Below are 17,785 nucleotides of genomic sequence, written 5' to 3' on the forward strand. Positions count from 1 at the left end.
ACAGCTGTGGCCAAATGAGCTTTGTTCCTTCCTTGCATCATCCAGGCACTTGTTGGTGTCACTGAGTTCCCTTTAGGCCGGGCAAAATTCCAGTCCATGGGAAAAGGAGCCAGTGGTGGTGCAGCAGCCTGCTGGGATCCTGTTGAAATGCTGCCTGACAGCTTTTGTGCAGGGATTTTGGGATCCTCTGGAAGGTCTGCAGTGCTGTGGGTGGGTTTTGTTTAAACTTAAAGGTTAGTTTAGAATGAGTTTCTGGTAGATTGGTTATGGTGTGGGGTTTTTTGTTGGCTTTTTTCCCCCTTAAGGATGATAAATTATCAACAGAGTTCTCAGCTGCTTTCCCCAGGCTGCCAAAAGGCTCAGTGTAATAATTCCTAACAGTTGAAGGAAAAAGCCATTAAAGAGAGCTTCACTAATCCAGTTATTCTTGAACCTTGTTGGGAGGTGAAGGCTGAACTGGGCACTGAAATACCCACAATAACTCCCTCCCTTTTTTGGTCCCCAGTTTCTGTTGCATATCCTCAAAATGCAGACCTGGAGAGGGGGGAGAGACTGGGATACCATTTCTATTTTCCAGCTAATTATGACAACCTAAATTATTTTAAAAGATATGAGGAGATGACCTGAGAGAGATTCCCCCTGCTCTGGCAAAATGTTTTCCCCAGAAATGGGTGGGTTCTTGAGTTGTAAATACACTTGTGTGTCTCAGAGTGGTTTGATTTTGGTTTTTTTTTAGGTTGGGTTTTTTTCTTTGGGGTCTAAGGCAACACTGCCTCTGCTCTATATCCACACTGGCTCTTCAGGCAGGTAAGAGAAGTGGTTTTATTGCCCTGTGAGGCTTTGTGTGACATGCACAGGTCGATGTGGGGTGACATTGCTGCAGCACAGGCCTGACAGCGAGCACGTGCAGATGCCCTTTGGTCTGACCAAGCTGGATCAATGTCCTGTCTTAGTGGCAGGGGCTGCCGTTTCCTCAAATACACACTCCTGATTGCAGAACAAAGACTTAATAAGAAGAAAATGCTCTTAGCATCTCTTTATTCAACCCTCATCCTCAGGTCAAGTTCGTGTCCTTCTCTAGCAAGACCAAGCCCCCGTGGAGGTTGAGCAAACCAAGGTCAGGTGTTCCCCCACCCTCCCAAGGGCACGGCCAACTCCAGCTCTGGAGATCACAGCTTTTGCAGCCCAGAGCTGGTATTTGGGGTGTAAAGATCTGCTGCAGTCACGCCAGCACACTGGCTGAGCACAGGAGCTCTGGTTAAACACCAGCAGAGGAGCCCAGAGTGATTCTTCATCTTCTGGAGTTTCCCCTCTCAGTCTCTGCAGGTGTTTGTAGATAGAAATGACCCTGTTCCTGAAGCTGCCACTTGCCTTGCAGGGTTTTCCCTGGCTCTGAGCTCTGTTTAAGTGTCCAGCTTCGCTCTGTCTGCCGCAGGGCTCTGGGGCTGTGCGGTGTCGTTGGCCACCACCGTGGCTTCTCCAAAGGTGTCGATGCACTTCCCCACGGCTTCCAGGATGAGCTGTAGCCGTCTGTCCAGGGCCAGGAGATGGGGCTCAGTGAGCACAGGGGCCAGGGGGTCCTGCAGGAGGGACTCCCTCATCACGTCGCTGAGCCGGTACTCGGGCTCCGCCAAGAGCTGCAGTCGCAGTAACGTCGTCCTCTTTATTCTGGAAAATAAACAAATCAACAATTTAGTGGCTCCTAGCAAGAGCAGCTGAGCCCCTTGGCAGCAGGAGGGCAGAGATGGGAGACGAAATGTAAAGAACTTTGCAATGAAAGTTCTTTAATTTTAATTTTGGTGAGTAATGAAATTCTTTGCAGAAACCTCTACTTCTGCCTTTGTTTTCCCAGAGCATTTGTACTGCAAATTTCTGTCAGCAGAGAGATAAAGATGACTGAAGTTCTCGGTAATGAGTGAGTCAGAGGTGACCCAGTTCCCCAGGTTCCTGCAGGGTGGTGCCATCCCCCAAGGATGACATTTATGAGATGGGAGCAGAGGGGGAGGTAAATAATAAGGCAAGAATGAGAAAATATCTTCTGTCAAAACTCCGAGCAAAAAAAAGAGGGAATATTTCCTGGAACTGATGTAAGTGTGACTTTTCACCTTAAGGGGTACCGAGATTCAAATATGATTTGCTTTGACAGAAAATGGGATGAAAAGCTGCAATCTTGGAATGCTTCTGGTCATGAAATGAAGTATTCTGAAATCATTTGTTTAATCCTCAGCAGAAATGTATTGACTTCAGCATGTATAATACTGAAATGAATCAGTGGTTGTAGTCATTGCCCTTTAAATCTTGGAAACAAAGTGGTCCATGTGTGGGGAACCATTCGGATTCAGCTGAGCCAGAATTTTCAGGTGGAAAAAGGTGTAGTTAAATCCATTTTAGCCAACTCCAGAATTTGTCTTTCTGTGGCTGTTGTTTACCCAGGACATCCACTGGGAATGTTGATCTGGATCTCTGCAGCTCCAGCAGGCCATGTGCTGTTTGGGAAAGGGTTGTGGCTGTACCAGGTCCTGGGGGCAATCACTAAGGTAGGAAAAGGCCTTTAGGATCATCAAGTCCAACTGCTGTCCCAGAACCATCAAACCATGCCCTCAAGTGCCACATCCACACATCCTTTAAAGACTTCCAGGGATGGCAACTCCACAATTTCCCTGGGCAGCCTGTGCCAATGTTTTACAACCCTTTCCAGGAAAATTTTTCCCTCATATCTAACCTAAATCAGGAGTAGCTGAGCAAGGTGTGCGTCTGTGGTCTGTGTGCGTGTAGCATGAGGGAAGGAGGATGCTGCTGCCACAGGGGCAGGCATCAGCTTCCTGCATTAATACCGCTGGAAAAAATAAAATAATCAATTGATCAAGTGTCAGGGCTGGCAAGGAAGCCTTAAACCCCAGCTGTGAGCTGCTGCTGCTGCTGCTGCTGCCCGGGAAAGCTGTGCCCAGAGCAGATGTGAAGGAGCATCTGTGCGCTGTCCTTCGAGGCTGGGCCGGCGCAGGAGCTGCTGTGGGTAAACACCAGCTGTGTTTGCTCTGGTCCCAACAGCGACGGCGCTTGGAGGTGGAGAACGGGCTGCTCTGACCCCGTGGGGAGCAGCTGATTGAGTGCTGGAACAGTTACACAACAAACAGGCAGAGCACGGAGAGGGCTGAGATGGAAACGCTGCCCCGGCCCCGCTCCGCTCCCACTGTAACCCTGTGGCTGTGCTGAACTGCTGAACGTTTCACCCCGAGCCTTCCAGGGACTTCATCAGGCTCACCAGGGCTGTTTTCAGGCCTGGCTGTGCCTCCAGGAGGGTTTGGATGCTTTCAGGGAAAGGACCAGCTCATGGCATGTCTGTATCTGTGCCAACCACTGTGCTGGGAGAGGAGACCTGCAGGCTTCGACGTGTGGGACAGGGGCTGGGCTGGGAGCTGTGAAAGGCAGCTAAAAATACAGACCCAAATCTGCTGGAAGCCAGACTTGGAGCAGAACTCAGCTGGGGATGAGGTGGGTGTGTTAAACAGGGAAGGAAGCAGGCTGCCTGCAGCATCCCTGCGCTCCCAGAGCTCCCACGTGGAGTGGCTGCAGGAGCTTTCCTGCTCACGTGGCTCAGCTTGGTGTCAGAGCAAGGAGGTGACTCGGTGGGCTGAGTCCAGGCTGTTGGTCAGGGCAGGCTGAAATTTGTGGTCTCCATGTGCTTACTCAAGTAAAACCTCTTCTCTTCCTTTCCAAGTGGTTTTTAGGTGTTCTCCCACTCCAAATGGATCGGCTCTTGTGGGAAATGAGGGTTTGTGTGTCTCCCTCAGACAGCACGAGTTGCTTTTATGGTGTTCCTGGCCCTAGTTTGCTTATGACAAGGTGTTCAGGTCCTCTTAGCACTGCCTTTCACAAGAATTAAATTAAGAGTGGTTTCTGGGAGGTGGACCTGGAAGAACAGGAATGATGTGACCTGTGGATATTACGGTGTGCAGATCAAATTAAGAGGCAGAGTTAATTTCAAACTGCACAAAATTTCAAGAGAAGGATTCCCTGTGAGCCTGCAATTAGAAATGAAAAGACTTGCTGAGTACAAATAACAGTTCTTAAAATTAAAGCTGTGTGGGGAGAGTGCAGTTACCACCCCGAGGGGGACAAAGAGCAGGTACAGCAAGGAAAAAGGCTACACATCTCCTGAAGAGAAACCCCAGGGAAGAGCAGCTGCTTCTGCCTCTTAAATTTAACTTTCAGCTGCTGATTTATGTGAATTAACGAAGGGGGAACATAGGGTTAAATTTATGAGCTTCTCCTTCATGCCATGAGAAGAGGAAACCTGATTAACTGCATCGAAGTTCCACCAGGATTTTGGATGGAGATTTGTGCTTCCTGATAGCACCTCATGTTGATGGGCTGGTGTTGGAGTTTTAGTTTAGTCTTAGTTTTTCCCTGTTAAAAGAATTTTCTCCCATATGCATGTTGCTAGGGGACGAATAGCTGTACTTAAGAAAGACAAAAAGGGGAGTGGGGCGGGCCTGGCTACTCCTTTGTCTACACCTGGGTGTGGGGGCAGTTCGCTCTGAGCGTCCGGAGAGAGAAGCTGCAGAGAAAGGAGCTGCTGCTTCTTTCTTTTTGGCCGTTCTTTCTTCCTGCTGGAAGCAACGCCGGGACCCCAAAAGCCGCTTTCCCTGCCCTGCTGGGGCCGGGCTGTGGCTGCCCTGCCCCGCTGCTGCTTCGATTTTTTTTCGCTACGCTGTAGCCCTGCTCGCCCTGCCTGCCTGGGCCTCCGTGGGGTTCTCCCATCTGGATACATCTCGCTGCCACCCGGGATTTGCGTTCGTCCCTGCCACTCCAGCCTGCCTAGCCTGCCGTTCAGCCTGCCGTTCCAGCCTGCTGTTCCTGAGAGCCGGGATCAGCTGCCCAGGGGTTTGTGAAGCCTTTGTTCCATCCTTCCCGGGATCCCAGCACCAGTGCCGCGTTCCCGAGCTCGCTCCGGAGCGCCCCCTGCAGCCGCGGGGGAACCATCGCACCTGCCCTGCTCACCGGGAGCCGCCAGCGCCCCTGCCGGCTGCGAGCGGAACTGCACCCGAGGGGAAAGCCTGACAGCCGAGAAGGCTGGCACTGGGTTTGTGATTGCTGTTACTGCCATAGTTGTTGTTGTTTTGTTTGACTGGTTATATACATATATATATATATATATATATAGTAAAGAACTGTTATTCCTATTTCCCACATCTTCGCCTAAAGGCCCTTGATTTCAAAATATAATAACTTAGAGGGAAAAGGGGTTATATCTGCCACTTCAAGGGGGGCTTCTGCCTTCCTTAGCAGACACCTGTCTTTCAAAACTGAGACAACTGGGAAAGGCTGTTAGAACTTTCTGGAAGAGTTTGATCCAATGGACAGTGCCCCCTGCTCTGTCAGTGAATGCTTTTCCACTTGTGATTCCCATGCTCCAGCACCCAGCCCGCCCCTTGGCTGGGATTAGCAGGGTCTTCCTTGAGCTGCTGGATGGAGCCAGGCCTGGGTGACTTCCCAGTGACAGCAGGAGCACCAACATTCCTGGGCAGGAAGGAAGGTGGAGTTGGGACTTACATGCAGCACTGGGAGAGTGGAGCCAGGATGGAGATTTCATCGTGGGAATGCCGCCCAAACCTGGGGGTGAAGCAGAGTTCAGTGGTGCCTCCTCCTTTCCCCCTCCCAACCTCCTCCCCCCCACTGCCTCACCCTCGGCATTGTCCAGATGCAGGAGGAAGCCATCGTCCCCAAACTTGGTGAACATCTCGTAGTGGTGCCGGTCCATGTTCCCTGCAAAAGGACACAAAGAGACAGAGTTTCCCCTGCAGGGAATTTTCGAAACTATCCCAAGCTTTCTTTCAGACCTGCATGGAATATTTGTTGCTGGCTGGAAGTGTCTGCAATGGTCAGAGCTGCTGCTATCCCCTTGCTGGGGAGAGTCTGGGGGCTCCCCTGTGCCCCCACATTGAAGGGGCTGTGCTGGCTGTGGGGAGGGAGGGAGGCAGGCAGGCAGGCAGGAAGGAAGGCAGGAAGGAAGGCAGGAAGGAAGGAAGGCAGGAAGGCAGGAAGGAAGGAAGGCAGGAAGGAAGGAAGGCAGGCAGGAAGGCAGGAAGGCAGGAAGGCAGGAAGGAAGGCAGGGAAGGCAGGAAGGCAGGCAGGAAGGAAGGCAGGAAGGAAGGCAGGAAGGAAGGCAGGAAGGCAGGAAGGAAGGCAGGAAGGAAGGAAGGCAGGAAGGCAGGAAGGAAGGAAGGCAGGAAGGCAGGAAGGCAGGAAAGGAAGGAAGGAAGGCAGGAAGGCAGGAAGGCAGGCAGGAAGGAAGGCAGGAAGGGAAGGCAGGAAGGAAGGCAGGAAGGCAGGAAGGAAGGCAGGAAGGAAGGAAGGCAGGAAGGCAGGAAGGAAGGAAGGCAGGAAGGCAGGAAGGAAGGCAGGAAGGAAGGAAGGAAGGAAGGCAGGCAGGCAGGAAGGAAGGAAGGCAGGCAGGAAGGAAGGAAGGAAGGAAGGAGGCAGGAAGGAAGGAAGGAAGGCAGGAAGCAGGAAGGAAGGCAGGAAGGCCAGGAAGGCAGGAAGGCAGGCAGGAAGAAGGAAGGCAGGAAGGAAGGAAGGCAGGAAGGAAGGCAGGAAGGAAGGAAGGCAGGAAGGCAGGAAGGCAGGAAGGCAGGAAGGCAGGAAGGAAGGCAGGAAGGCAGGAAGGCAGGCAGGAAGGAAGGAAGGCAGGAAGGCAGGCAGGAAGGAAGGAAGGCAGGAAGGAAGGAAGGCAGGAAGGAAGGCAGGAAGGAAGGCAGGAAGGCAGGAAGGGAAGGAAGGCAGGAAGGGCAGGAAGGCAGGAAGGCAGGCAGGAAGGAAGGCAGGAAGGCAGGAAGGCAGGAAGGCAGGAAGGCAGGCAGGAAGGAAGGCAGGAAGGCAGGAAGGCAGGAAGGCAGGAAGGAAGGAAGGACCTTTCGCCCTCCATCATTACCTGTTAGGAAGTCGAATATGGCCATGTCCACGATGTTGAGCAGCCGGTTGCTGTTGCTGTAGGGGTAGATCTCCCTCACCGTGTTGCAGTAGAGAGGGTTCACTTCCCACCTGCAGGAAATGGAGAAGAGGAGATGCTCTCAGCTGCTACTGCCATGTCCCGAAAATTTCCCCAAGCCCATCTTCCATGTGAAGATGTAGAGGAGGAGGAGATAAATCCCCCCTTGTGCCTGCAGGAGACTGGATTCAAACGCAGCCAATGCCCAGGCTTTAAGGGTCATTACATTAATTATTACACTAATTACGGGCACCCTGAGCCTCAGCCTTCCTCCGCCTGGATTATTTCTGCAGGTTTGTCTGTGTGTCTGTACCCTGCAGTGCAGGTGTGGGATGCAGCATCATTTACCCACTTACTCCTCTTTTCCATCGAACGAGTAGGAGCGGATCCATGGGTTGGGGATGGAGAGCCGTGGGGCCAGGTTGAGGGATGGCAGGAAGGCAGAGAGGGAGCCTTCCAGGAGGTGAGGGTTCCCACACACGGCGTACTCTGTCTTGCACATGTACGGGCACTTGGCGAAGAAGCAGACGTTGCTGGCTGGAAGGGAGAGCAGAAAACTGGGAAAAGGGGCCATGATCTCCAGGAAGATGCAAGGTGGCCTGGCCTGAGCCCTTCCCCACCATGGGACAGTGACTAGTTCTTGTGGCAGGGGTAGTAAAGGGAAGGGGAACAGACATGAAGAGTCCCAAGGAGCTGCAGATAAGTGCAGAGCAATTTGAAACCCCTGTTTGATGGCTGTTCCTTGGAAATGCTCTGGGAACCCAAGGAAAAACAAGGTAAAACCCAAAGCATCCATCTCACCAATGTCAACCTGCCCAATCACGGATTTGGGTCCTGTGCTAAGGGAAAGGTTAAGAAAACAGGCCAAAGGAGTAGAGCTTGCAGATGATGCCAGCTGGAGTTGGGAGAGGGAACCTCTGCTGTAACCGTGTCTTTGTGCTTGTTTCACCCAGGAACTTCATCTCTGCACCACAGCACGAGTCCTGCAGCCCCTCTTCCTGCAGCCCCTGCCCTTCCTCCCACCACGGACCAACACAGGTTGGGATTAGGTGTGAAGAGACCTTAAAGACCATGGAGACCATAAAGGGCCCCCTCCCAGCTCACGCCAGCCAAGCCCTCGCCCACCTGGTGACACGAAGAAGACGCTCTGCAGGACCTCGTTCTTGGTGACCTCCAGGATCTCCTTGGTGACATTGATCAGCCTCCCCACTGTGGGCGGCACCCTCCGGAAATCCAGGATCCTGCACGGAGGGACAGTGGGTGGTGCCAGGGGATGTTGCTGCACAGTGGGGTGGCACGTGCTGCCCTCATCCCTTCCATCAGTGAACCAGGAGCCTTTGCATCACTGCACCCAGATTCTTTCCAGCAAAAAGCCACCCTGCCCCCTGGGCCGAAATGCAGCTCAGTTTGGATTTTGGTATTTTAATAGCTGCTGCCTGGAACAATCTGGATGTTCTCCAGGATTCCTGCCTCTTTCCCTAACATTGCCTTGGTTTCTCCCATCCTCTTGCACACACACAGGGCCCTCCAAGGGCCAAAGCAGCCCTTCAGGCCCTTCCACAATGTTTTGACATGGAGCAGGGATGTTGATCCTGGTACAACATTGCTGAGGAGGCACTCGCCCTCCAGAGGCACTCATGCCCAGCTAATTCCTCAAAAAAACTCTTAAAAACCTCAGGGCCTGGGGCAGGAAAGCATTCCTGGCAGTCAAAGGGAAGCTGCTGCAGATTGCTGAGTCAGTAGCACGGGGTGAACTGGCTGATGCTCTGTTTGGCTCCTTGGGTAATGCCCTCTGCTCCTGGGAATTGGGCACAGAACAGGATTTAGCCTGTTACTTATTGAGCAATGTTTAGAGAGAAAAAAATTATTTGCTTTTATCCAGCATCTTTCAGCTCTAAAAACCACAAAGCACTTCACAAAAGCAGTCTGGCCTCATTTTTGTGGTGGGGGAGCTGCAGGGGTGAGGTAGTGGTGGCTGAGTGGAGCAGAGTCACTGTGGGGATGGTGGGGCAGAACTGGGAAGGGAATTCAGCTCCCTTCGTTGCCTTTCTCGGAGTCTGAGCTACAGGACTTGATTTAGTCCTGCTTATCCCACAGAAACTGGAGACCCCCACCTGCCCATCAGGAATCTCCTTCTCTTGGTGTTCAGTGCTCATCCCACCGAGGGGAGAAAGGGTGTTGCCCTCATCTTCTGAGAAGGGTATTTTGATTTCATTAAATACAAACCCTGCTGGGAAGAGGTGCCAGGTTAATTGCTCATTATCTGAGGGCTTAAAACTGCATCGCTGCAGTTTATCAGCCCAAAGCACACCTTGATTGCTGATTGAGTGTGTGCCTCCCTCCCCAGGAGGGCACCCAGGCTGTGCCCAGAGCTCAGCTCTGCACTTGGATGCAGAGGAGGGACAAAGTGTGACAGCCAGGAGAGAATCTGACCTGTTCCAACCTGGACTTCATCTCTTCTCAGGCAAAGCTGGCTCTGGGGTGCCAGATGAGATCCAGAGCCACTCCTTCCCTAAATGACACCTCAGCTCCTCGGGGGTGCTGCAGAGCAATCCCTTCCCAGAGCTCTGCAGGGCTCTGCACGGCTTTTTCCAGAGCTCTCGTGGGCAGAGCAGCAGGTGCTGGCCCAGCAGGAGGAGGCAGGGGCAGGGCCTGGCCCTACCTGTCCAGGTGGAAGGCGGCGATCTCGGCGTTGTGCCGCTGGAAGTCCACGAAGTAGAAAAAGTCCTCTGGAGTCTCCTCCTCACGTTTCTGCCTGGGAGAAAGCAGGGGGTGAACCTAACCAAGCTGCTGGGCAGCCTGGACACTGAGTGGTGGCACAAGGACAGTGCACCCAGGGACGGCTGGTGGGCTTGGGGACGGCCGTTGTGTGGCCACACCAGTGCCCAGGCCAGAACCAAAGTGCTCAGTGCTGAGCTGGAGCCATCTCCCGCCGTGCCAGGGAGCAGCACTTGCACTCTGGTGGTGCCAGGGGGGTGAGGGAGGCAGAAAGGCTGGCTGGGGCCTTTAAATCTGCTTGTGCCAGAGCTTCGACCCCCTGAGGACAGAGTTTCAGGTGGATGTTTGTCACATCCCCTCGGGAGGCAGAGGAGGGCTCTGGTCCAATGCTCTCCTATCCCTGAGGTGGGAACTGCATTAAATTGAATTTTCTGGCTGTCACATGGTGCCCCAGTATGTGCAGCACGGGAATTTGATGCTCATTGTCCCAGGCAGCTGCATGACACAGGAAAGCCCTCCTGGCTCAGCAGGGTGTGGATGCTTTCCTTCCCCTCCAGGACCTGATGGACACTGGGCAGAGGTGGATGGAAACCAGTGGAGGAGGAGCTGGCTGCCTTCTGGGTGAGGATATTATCCCGGTCCATGTGCTGCCAGCTGCTCTGCTCACACAGGGACAGCAAACTGACAGGGCATAGACGTGAAGAGTCCCAAGGGGCTGCAAATGAGTGCAGAAGCAATTTAAACCCTGTTTGATGGCTGTTTCTTGGAAACACTCCGGGGAATCCAAGGAAAACCAAGGTAAACCCCAAAGTCAGCTGGGGAAAAGGAGGCAATGAGCAGTCCCTGATGGCAAAGATCTCAGGAGAACAAGTGTCCCAAGGTCCTTCACCACCTGGCACCCATGAACTGAGAAATTTCCAACACCAACAGCGGTGTGGGAACGCCAGTGTTTATCCACGTGTGTTCCTGGGATGGTGTGAGCAGCCAAGAATAATGAAAAATAATGGAACCTTTCCAGCTGCCCAGGTAGCTGAGGGCAGGAAAGGGAAGGTGTGGCTGTGGTGTGGCTGTGGTGTGGCTGTCCACACCAAGGATGATCGCAGCCCTCCCTGCAGGGGCTCAGGGGACTCTGCTGGCCTTACCTCATGGGCTTGAACATGGCTTTCCCAAAATCCTGGAACCTGAGGACCAGCTTCAGGTGCACACCGCTGGGCTTCACGACTGGGAGAGGAAAGGGGATGTTAACTCCTGGGAAAGGGGATGTTAACTCCTGGGAACACCCCAGTTACACACCCCGGCACGACCTGGCTTTCCAACCCTGTGAGTGCATCCCATGACCCCTTCTAGCTACGCCTCTCTCTCTTTCCAGTTATTTTCCTTCTCTTCCTTGTGCCATAGAGAAGGTTTCCCTCCAGCCCCTCTCCTAACAGCCCTCTGTTACTTCCCCTTGGGGACTTTTCCCTCCCTGCCTGCCCAGCAGGAACCAGTGGTGTACTGGTGTCCTGATACCTGCACTGAACAGGCTGCTCATGGAAATGGTGCAATCACCACCCCTGGAAGTGCTAAAAAATCGTGGGGATGTGGCACTTGGGTTGGGCTCCATCATTTTAGAGGACTTCTCCAACCCAAATAATTTTATGATCTGTGATCCCAGCCTCTGCTGGGGTTAACGGGCGGGAGCAGAGCCTGGCTTGTCATGTCGCTGGCCGAGGTGAGGATGGAGGAGTTGGGGACTGGGGCCAGCCCAAGCGATGGCATGCAGGGGCAAGCTGGGACCCCAAGTGCCACACTCACTCTGGCTGCAGTCACAGGCTCCCAGCAGCGCCTTCTCGTCCTGGCTGTAGTCTGCAAGGGCAGGAGGAGCAGTGAGACCCCGCCAGGCTCCATCTCTTGCTGCTGACCCCGCTCCCGGGCTCCAAGAAGGGACCCGTGGGGCCCGGAGCCCCCCAGCCCCACGCAGCTGCCCCCATCCCCATCCCTGTGGCAGGAGGCTGCTCACCGGCGCTGATGATGGGGAATTCCTGCATGTCCCGGAGCAGCCTGGTGACGGCGGGGCTGGAGCGGGGGTAGAGCCCATCCCGGCTGATGCCCAGGTGGAACTGCAGCCAGCTGGCGTCGGGCCGGAGCGGCAGCGGCGCCGCCGGGGGGGTCAGGTTGAGCTCCTCCCTGTAGAGCTTGTGTCTCCTGGAAGAGAGAGGTTCTGGGGATGAGGATGAGTCACGGGGTGGAAAACCTCCCTTCTCTGAGCCTGGAGTCTGCTGGGGAGTGGGGAGGCTGCCAGGAGCAGAGCATGGGCTGGATACGGGGAAACTGAGGCAGGGAGAGATGGCTGACATGTCAGAGTCTCTGACCATCTCTGACAGAGTTTTTTACTGAAGCTGGGAAAGTTTTTTCCCTGAAGGTCACAGGAGGGGGAAAAAAAGGTCCCTAAAAGCCACAAATTGCCTCTGTGACCAAATTCACAGTGAGCAGGGATGCTATGAGGTCATCTGGCAGCATCCTGCCCGTCACCTCTTAAAATCAAGGTTCAACCCCACCCTTTTTTTGGTGGCTGGAGCTGAAGGAGCCTCCCAGTTTCAGTAATAACCCAAAACCATCTCTGTACTCAATCAGCATTTTCCTCAACCTCGAGACCTCCAGGCTGGGACTGTGGAACTGAAATGTCACTTGTTCCAGTCAGCAGAGGACGGAGCTGTAGTTTCTCACTAACACTGTCCGGCCCGTGTACAGAGCAGCCAGTGCTGATAAAGGGAAAATGCAGCTCAGGGTACACTGAAAGGGCCAGGATCCATCCATGAAAGCAAACAGGAGCTGGGGGCTGATAAGGAGTAGGACATTAACCAAGGCTGGGACGGAGTGGCTGCAGAGCAGGAAGGGCCACACGCCCTGCCAGACCCCATCCAGAGCCTGAGCAAGTGAGGTCTGACCATGCATTTATTAGCCAAGGAATGGCACTGGGGGCTGGCAAAGGCTCCTGGGTGGTTTTTCTGTTTCCCTGCTCAGCCCAGCAGCTGGGCTCTGGTTGGGATTTTTCCATCATCCTCCATCCAAGCAGGCTGAGCCTGGTTAGTCCAGTCCGGCTGTGAGAGGGGATGAACCTTCCCAGAGGTGTTCCAGTGGTATCCTGGGAGACATCTAGGAACTGGAGGGACAGGTTGGATGTGCAGCTCATGGGAGCCTGTTCCCTCTCCCAGTTTGTTTGTCTTTCCATTGGATTGGGTCAGCCACAGCATGAACTCCACGTGTGCATGGTCAGAGGGAAGCTGAAGCATTTCTCTCCCAGTCCAGCTCTTTACTCAGGCTGCCTGCAAAGGAGGCAAAAAATTCCCTGTGCCCAAGGATGTGGGCCTGGCATTCCACCAGCTCCAGCAGAAGTGCCCTGAGCCCCCATCCTGCTGCCCTGCACCAGGTTTCCCGTGGATAAGTGAGGCACAACCTTAACCCTGCCACAGCCAGGGACAATAAACCCCAGTGTGATGTACAGGAATGACTCAGGATTTTTCCCTAGGGAAGCTGCCCAAATATTTTACCATATTTGCTCTCCTGCCTGCCATACACACAGGCTGTTCCCCCGGGGTGGCAGAGAGCAAGGGATTACTGAGGGGGAAAAAAATGCAGTGGTTATGCAAGGGGAGGCAGATCCCAGCCCTGCACCCACATGGTCCCTGCTCCGGCTGAGCCAGGCCCTTCCCAGCCTTTCAACCCAAAATACAGCTCTCTCTGCCTCCCTGCTTCCTTCAGGATTCCTGAAATATTTCCCTGGAAAAAACCAGATCTCTACAAAAAGCATAATGATATAAAACCAGGGTTCATTTCTACCCTGCTATAAATAGCCCTGGGGTTACCCTGGCTCCCAGCTCTCTGCTGGGCTGGGGGGGCACAGCATGGGGTGACACTGCCTAGGCCACCAGAATCCTGAGTTTGTGGTTTTGAAGCTGCTTCTTCAAGGATAAAAATAAGCTCTGGAGTTTTTAAAGGATTTTTTTGTTTTGTTTTGAAGAGGTGTGGATGTCTTGGGTTTTTTTTGCTGTTTCCTTCCTGCATCGCCATCAGTCTCTCCAGCTGGTTCTGCATCCTGCAATCAAACTCCCAGTCCTGATTGAAGTGCTGGGAACAGACAGGACGGGCAGCAGCCAGTTTGCAGGGAGCACCGTGGAGGAAGACAGGTTCTGGCCATGGGTATCCCAACGGGACGTGTCCTGGGGCTGCTCCAGCTGGCCAAGTCCCTGTCCAGCTGATGTCCATCTGGCTGCAGAAATGAAGGCAGACACGCTGTGCTGGAGGAACAGGGTTAAACTGCAGCTTGTTCCACTCAGAGGAGTGTCCTGCTGCTCCCAAAGCTGCTCTGCCAACAGTTGGATCCACAGGCAATGGAGAAATCTGCTGTCACCGTGTCAGGCTGAGGAGAGGCTGCCCATGGACACACAGCCCCGACCCTCTGCTGCCTGCCTCTGGATGTGGAGCTGCTGTGGACTCAACAGCAGCAGCAGCTTTGTTGAACCCATGGAGTGGGAGAGAGAGCCATGGATTCCTGAGTCCCACAGTACCCTGCCCTGGGCTCCTTCCCCAGCCACACCAGAGAGGACACAGGCTCTGCAGTGCTTCTGGTGAGGCAGAAACTCCTCTGTGCCCACAGCAAATTAACAATCTTGTAAAATCCACTAGCCCTGGCAAGTGCCACCTGATCACGCACTCAATTTGCAGCACCGATGGTTGCTGGCAGGTTTTTGCAGGAGGGGTTGTGTCACCTCAGCCTGTGCGAGCTCTCCGGGGGTTTCACCCACTTATGAGCACCATATATTTATTTCAAAGTGACTGAGGAATAATCAATACTCTGCCTTCCTTTCCTTCCTGGAGGTGCAAAGCAAAGTCAATCAAGGACAAATGGCATCGCCGTGTTCCTCCCAGCCGCACCACAACCAAGCCTTGGGGCAGAAGGCAAAGTGGAGCCATGGCTTCCTCACAAATCCCATGTTTCAACAGAGTGGTGGATAAAACTGGGGAATGCAGACTTGTTACTGTCCTGCAAGTGAGGCTGCAGCAAGTGCTCAGGGCTTCTGATGGTGCCATCAAGCCGTGTCCCACTGGGATTTTGCTTGGGAAGCATCCACCTGGTACCCAAATCCTGATGTCTTCAGAAGACATTGCTCAGCTCTGAGAAGATGCACCAAGGTGGGTCTGTGGCACAGCCAGGGATACCCAAACCCACCATCCATGGATTCCAGGTGCTGTGGCAGAGGATTCAACAGGATGCAGATGGGAGTGAGGGAAGAGCCTCGCAGGGGTGACCCTGGCCGAGCACAAAGGAGGTTCCAGACCCTGGTGCTGCTCAGGCCGTGAAGGTCTTTCTTTGTTCCTTCCATTTTTGCTTCCCATCATCTCCTCCAGCGAATCCCACATGGAACCAGCACTGGGTGAGTCCCACAGAAATAGGAGGAATATGCACAGAAGTGGAGAGAGCGGGAGCTGGGGAATGCTGCCTCTGCAGCTCAGCAAACACCACACAGGTAATGGGAGGAGCGGGGGCTGCTCCCATGCTGGAAACCAAACCTGGGCAGTGGGGAAGTGCCAGGACAGGGATCCCTGGGGTGGTCCCCAGGACATGCTGTCATCCCCTTGCAGGTGTCCTGTCCCACAGAGGGGACAGTGAAGTGACACCAGGAGCTCTGTGCTCTGTTGTATCCGAGTTTGTGCATGGATAGAAAAGTTCTTGGGGTGCAGGGAGGATCTCGGGGAATGTTGGGGGATGCTGGATGTTTCCAGCTTGGCCCCAGCCCTCATGCAAAGGGGGTTAGATCAGGGAGTCAAGGTGCAGATGATCGATGCCTGGAGCTGAGGGTCACCGTCCCCCCCGGGGCAGTGGCCACAGGGCAGTGACAGTCCCACCCCAGGAGCAGGACCAGGAGCAGGAGATGAGGGAGTTTTCTTGTTGCTGGGACTGGGAGAGGCAGCAGGAAGAGGACTCTGACATGGGGGTGCCTTTCTGTGGGGCTCTGATGGTGGAGCAGAGTGGGAGACACCCCAGGAAGGAGCGTCCCTGCAAAGTCCCCTCAGCCCAGCCCAGCCTGACGTGAGGGGCTGGAAGGGTGAAGGGGAGGGCAGTGGGGCACAGAGCCAGAGCAAGCTGCACTGGGGATGCCAGGGTATACCCAAGGGTTCGTTCCCAGGCAGGGGGTGCTTGAGCAGGGGAGGGGTGCCCAGGAGAGCTGCCCAGAAAGGGAGTACCTGTGGGGTACCTGTGGGGTACCTGTGGGGTACCTGAGAGTGGGTGTTCAGAGAGAGGGTGCCTGGGGGTGCCCATACAGGGAGTGCCTGGTGAGAGTGCCTGGGGGATGCCAGTGCAGGGGTGCCTGTGCAGGGGTTGCCCAGAAAGGGGGTGCACAGGAGATGCCCGTGAGATGCACTCACAGGGGGTGCCTGGGAAGGGGGTGCTCAAGAGATCCCGGTGCAGGGGGAGTCCAAAAAAGGGGTGCCCAGGACATGCCAGAGAAGCGTGTCCCCATGCAAGGGGTGCCAGGAAAGGGGTGTCCAGGAGATATCTGGGAACAGGGTGCCCATGCAGGGGTGCCCAGGGGACACCCGGGAAGGGGGTGGCCTGGAGATGCCGGTGCAGTGGGTGCCTAAGAAAGGGGTCCCCAGGAAATGCCCGGGAAGCGTGGGATCATGCCAGGGGTACCCGTTAGGAGGGTACCCAGAAGATGTCCAGGAAAAGGGTGCCCTGGAGATTCCCGGGAAGGGGGTGTCGGGGAAGGAGGTGTCCAGGAGATGCCCGGCAAGGGGATGCCAGCAGATGCCGGGGTGCCCAGGAAATAGCCAGGAAACGGCTACCGGGCAAGGAGGTGACCAGGAGATGCCCAGGAAAGCGGTGTCCAGGCGATGCCCGGTGCGGGGTGCCCAGGAGCTGCCCGCGCAGGGGATGCGCGGTGCGGGGAGCCGGGCGCGGGGGTGCCGCGGCTGCGGGACGCACCTGTTCCAGCGAGCCGCCTTCCGCCGGTAGTAGCGCAGGGCTTCGCGGGCGCCCAGCAGCGGCTCGGCGGGGCCCGGCGGGGCGGTGCGGTACAGCGGGTGGGCGAAGAGGCGGCGCAGCGCGGGGGCGGCGCGGGGGGCGCGGGGCGGCGGGCGCGGCGCGGGGGGCGCGGGGCAGGGGCAGCCCGGGGAGAGCCCCCCCAGCTCCCGCCGCGCCCGCGGCCAGAGGTGGAAGTAGAGGTCGGCGGCCAGCAGCGCCCCGAGCAGCAGCAGCACGGCCGGGCGGTCCCGCCGCGGCCCCGGCATGGCCGGTGCGGACGCGGACGGGGACGGGGACGGGGACAGCGCCGGGCGCGCCGCCGCCGGCTCCCGGGGCAGGGCGCACGGGGGAGCTCGAGCGGCGGAGCCGGGGGGTGCGGGCACCTCGGGGCGGGGACCGGGCAGGGCGCTCGGGGCCCGGGGCGGGGGAGCGGGCGTGGGTGGGGGGACGGCAGCGTGGGAGCCTCCCCCGGACAGGGTCCCGGTGCCGGTGCCGGAGGGGACCGAGCCGGACAGCCCCGGGCTCTGCCGCCCGCCCCCTGAGCGCCGCCCGCTCGCCCAGCGCAGCCCCCGCGCAGGTGGCGGGTCCCCCGCCCGCCCTCGTCGCCAGCTCCTTCGGGGCTCCGTCCCCTCTCCCGAAAGCGAAAGTCGGCCCGGCGAGAGCTTTGGCAGGAGCTGGAGGGTGCTGGGTGTTGCTGGTGCGGGCATGGGATGCGGGGGTGCTGTGTGGGAACGGGGCGCGGGGATGGGGTGCTCGAAGCCCTCCGGGTGTCTGCGGGCAGGGCCCGGGTGGGCTCTGTCCCCCCACAGCCGGGCTTGCAGCCCTTCCGCGGTGCTCGCTGGCAGATGGTTCAGACGCCGCTTTTTGTTTTTCTTAATTCCTAAAAAAACCCCTATAGTTGGGGAAACTCCTCCCTGCAGTTTGCTGGGAGAGGCCGGGCCGTGGGGATGGGATTGGGCTGGGACTCATCGCGCTCGTCCTGGGGGCACGGAGAGCCCGGCTGCGAGCGGGGTGCGGAGCCCAGCAAGGGACAGGTCGGAGAGCACCGGGCCAAGGGGGGCGAGCAGAGGAGA

At 56.1% G+C, this 17,785-nt stretch overlaps 1 protein-coding gene across 2 annotated transcripts; it reads right to left on the minus strand.

The window, feature by feature from the left end:
* Positions 1-1,010: 1,010 nt before the first annotated feature.
* FAM20A (FAM20A golgi associated secretory pathway pseudokinase) lies at positions 1,011-17,001 on the minus strand. 2 transcript variants are annotated; one of them, XM_039562488.1, is made up of 11 exons: positions 16,674-17,001; positions 11,706-11,890; positions 11,501-11,551; positions 10,849-10,927; positions 9,651-9,743; positions 8,114-8,229; positions 7,345-7,525; positions 6,932-7,041; positions 5,664-5,766; positions 5,554-5,613; positions 1,011-1,668 (listed from the first exon to the last, which is right to left on the minus strand). In XM_039562488.1, exons 1-11 carry the CDS (start codon positions 16,976-16,978, stop codon positions 1,404-1,406), a joined length of 1,548 nt encoding a protein of 515 aa, XP_039418422.1. In that variant the 5' UTR covers positions 16,979-17,001; the 3' UTR covers positions 1,011-1,403. The 2 variants fall into 2 exon arrangements, with proteins under 2 accessions (XP_039418422.1, XP_039418421.1); XM_039562487.1 differs by having other exon boundaries at positions 1,580-1,668; positions 5,686-5,766.
* Positions 17,002-17,785: the final 784 nt, after the last annotated feature.

The sequence above is a fragment of the Corvus cornix genome, chromosome 18 (assembly GCF_000738735.6).
Source record: "Corvus cornix cornix isolate S_Up_H32 chromosome 18, ASM73873v5, whole genome shotgun sequence".
NCBI classification, from domain to species: domain Eukaryota; kingdom Metazoa; phylum Chordata; class Aves; order Passeriformes; family Corvidae; genus Corvus; species Corvus cornix.